Source organism: Abramis brama (assembly GCF_963993115.1).
Source record: "Abramis brama genome assembly, chromosome: 13".
In the NCBI taxonomy this organism is placed as follows: domain Eukaryota; kingdom Metazoa; phylum Chordata; class Actinopteri; order Cypriniformes; family Leuciscidae; genus Abramis; species Abramis brama.
Genome location: NC_139975.1, coordinates 2420261 through 2423001, shown reverse-complemented (window position 1 = coordinate 2423001; position 2741 = coordinate 2420261). Strand labels below are relative to the sequence as shown.

The 2741-nt window shown below is 30.4% G+C and overlaps 1 protein-coding gene across 2 annotated transcripts in view; it reads left to right on the top strand.

Moving 5' to 3' along the window:
* Window positions 1-268: 268 nt before the first annotated feature.
* Window positions 269-2741, top strand: part of LOC311094854 (putative methyltransferase NSUN7) — a 37036-nt gene continuing 34563 nt past the window's right edge. Inside the window, exons 1-2 of one of the 2 annotated variants that reach the window (XM_084133036.1) lie at window positions 269-394; window positions 2368-2672. In XM_084133036.1, coding sequence (XP_083989162.1) covers window positions 2369-2672 — 304 coding nt within the window. In that variant the 5' untranslated portion in view covers window positions 269-394; window position 2368. Of the gene's footprint in view, window positions 395-2342; window positions 2673-2741 lie in introns of both variants that reach the window. The other variant, XM_084133035.1, reaches the window with a different exon arrangement.

Genomic DNA, 2741 nt, shown 5'->3' with positions numbered 1-2741 from the left:
ACAGGTAAAATTATAACACACACGACTTTAAGAGTTTAAATGTGATCGCTTATTGGATTAAACGGTCGATTAAATATAAAGTGACTCATAATGGCACAATGAGTAAACTATTAGCCCTAGTGTGAGCTTTACAAGTATAAAAAACTTACGTTTGTTTTGCTGGTGAAGTAAGTAAACACGCTCTCCCTCAGCTCATCGTTCCCGCCTTTGCGCCTCCCGTCGCCATGGAGACGGAATCCTGCCTGCGTCATCATCTGGCAATGAACTTCTAGTTTCAGGCTGTTTTTGTTCGGTAAAGTTTCATCAGATTTATTCTTCTGAACACACGCGGATCGTGGAGACTCAGAGATTCAGCGAGTGTTTTCATAATCACTGCAGGACTGAAGAGTTTCGGGTAAGTATGTTTTTTTGTGTCATATTTGTCATGTAACGTTACTCAATCATCATCCAGTAGTCTAGAATAATACATATTGTTATATTATAACCGTTTTCAGTGTTAGTCGGGGAATAAATCATAATCATAATTTAATCAGTGAACAGTTATGCTAGTCCTGCTAACAGAAATTGAGTATGGATTTGTTCTGATTTGTTGTTTTGTATTTAATATCTCTGCTTTAAAACTCGTTTGTGGGAAATAATTTTAAATCACTATAGTTATAATATTCTGCCACATCTGAATGAAATTTGCTTATGTGTTTTGTTTATGTATTTTATATAAATAAATAATACATTTATACATTAGATTAAAATGGATTAAAATAAATAAAAAAATATTTAATTAAAAAAAATAAACAAATAAATAATTAATACATTAGAGTAAAATAAATTGAGTAAAATAAATAAATAATATTTTATTTAAATAAATTAATAAATTAAAATGATCGATTAAAATAAGTACAATTTGATTTTAATAAAATAAATAAATTAATACTTTAGATAGAAATAAATAAATAAAACTCGATTTAAAAAAAATAAATTAATACTTTATATGAAAATAAATGGATGGAAATAAATCAATAAAATTTGATTTTAATACAAATAAATAGCTACATAAAAACATTGTGTTTTGTTTATGTATTTTAATTGCAACACTTTCCATTAGAGTGATTCCTTTAGCTAATGTTAGTTAATTATTAATACATTACAGCATTTATTAATCTTAGTTAATAAAAACACAGCTGTTCATTGTTAGTTCATGTCAGCTCAGGACAGGTCCATTAAATAACATTAACAGATACAACTTTTGATGTTAAGAATATATTATTAGGCCTAAATGTTACCAACTGAGATAATAAATGTTCTAGGATTATTTTTCATTGTTAGCTCATATTAACTAATGTAGTTTACAATAATGCTTACTGTAAAGTGTAAATAAAATATACTACATATTTGGACACTAGTGTCTGAACAATATTTTGCAATAGATCAAGAGGCTGTATCTGTCTCTCTTCATCTTTTTATCAAATGTTTTATTGGTAAAGTGTGTTTGTGCATCTTTCTTTACAATAAAAATGACATTAATTTCATATTTTTTTCAATGCAGTGACTTGGGTTTCCAAATACATTTGAGACCGAAATGATTTAAATGAAAATAAATGGATTAAAATAAATCAATAAAATTGTATTTAAATACAATAAATTAATAATAAATGAATACTTTAGATTAAAATAAATCAATAAAATTTAATTTTGATTAAAAAAAATAACTGCATAAAAACATTATGTTTTATGTATTTTAAATGACAATTACATTGCGACACTTTCCACTAGAGAGTTTCCGTCAGGCTGTCTCTGTCTCTCTTCATCTTTTTATCAAATGTTTTAATGGTAAAGTGTGTTTCTATCTTTCTTTACAATAAAAATGACATATTTTATCAGTGCAGTGACATGCAGACTCAGGTTTCCATTACATTTGAGACTGAAATGATTCTCTGCTCGCATTCAGAGTCTGAACTTTATATTTATAGAGCGTTTGATTGTTGGTTCGATCAAATAAATAAATATAATTTGATTTAAATAAATAAAATAAATAAATACAATTGTATAAAAAAAAGTAAATACATTAGATTAAAAATAAATAAATAAATTTTGATTTAAATAAAATAAATTAATAATAAATTAGATTAAAATAAATCAATAACATTTGATTTTAATAAAAATAAATAAATAAATAAATACATAAAAACATTATGTTTTCTGTATTTTAAATGACAATATTTGCGACACTTTCCATTAGAGAGATTCCATCAGGCTGTCTCTGTCTCTCTTCATCTTTTTATCAAATGTTTTAATGGTAAAGTGTACGAGTGTGTGTGTTCTGAGTCTGAACTTTGTATTAATAGGTCGTTTGATTGTTGGTTTGATCAGGATGGTCAGGAAAGGAGCATGTGTGCAGCGTTCATCCAAACATGGCCCTCAAACCTCGCGTCTCAAGCGTCTCTCTCTGCTGGATCCGGGCGCTCCAGAGCCTCCTCCGCTCCAGATCGACCCGGCGGATCCTGACGACCGGGTGTTCCTGCGCGCGGCGGCCATCTTTCAGAACACACACCTGCAGAAACCCGCGGCTCAGAGGCTCATCAGCTTCGGGAACAGGTCAGAGGTCAGCGTGCCTGAGGTCAGCGGCGAGGCGTCTCAGCGGTTAGCGTACCAGCTCGCGTTCAACACACTCAAATGTAAGTGCCAAGCATGTTCCCCACACTAATGAAGAGAAGCGGCTCAGGTTACGGCAACTAATAGCAGAT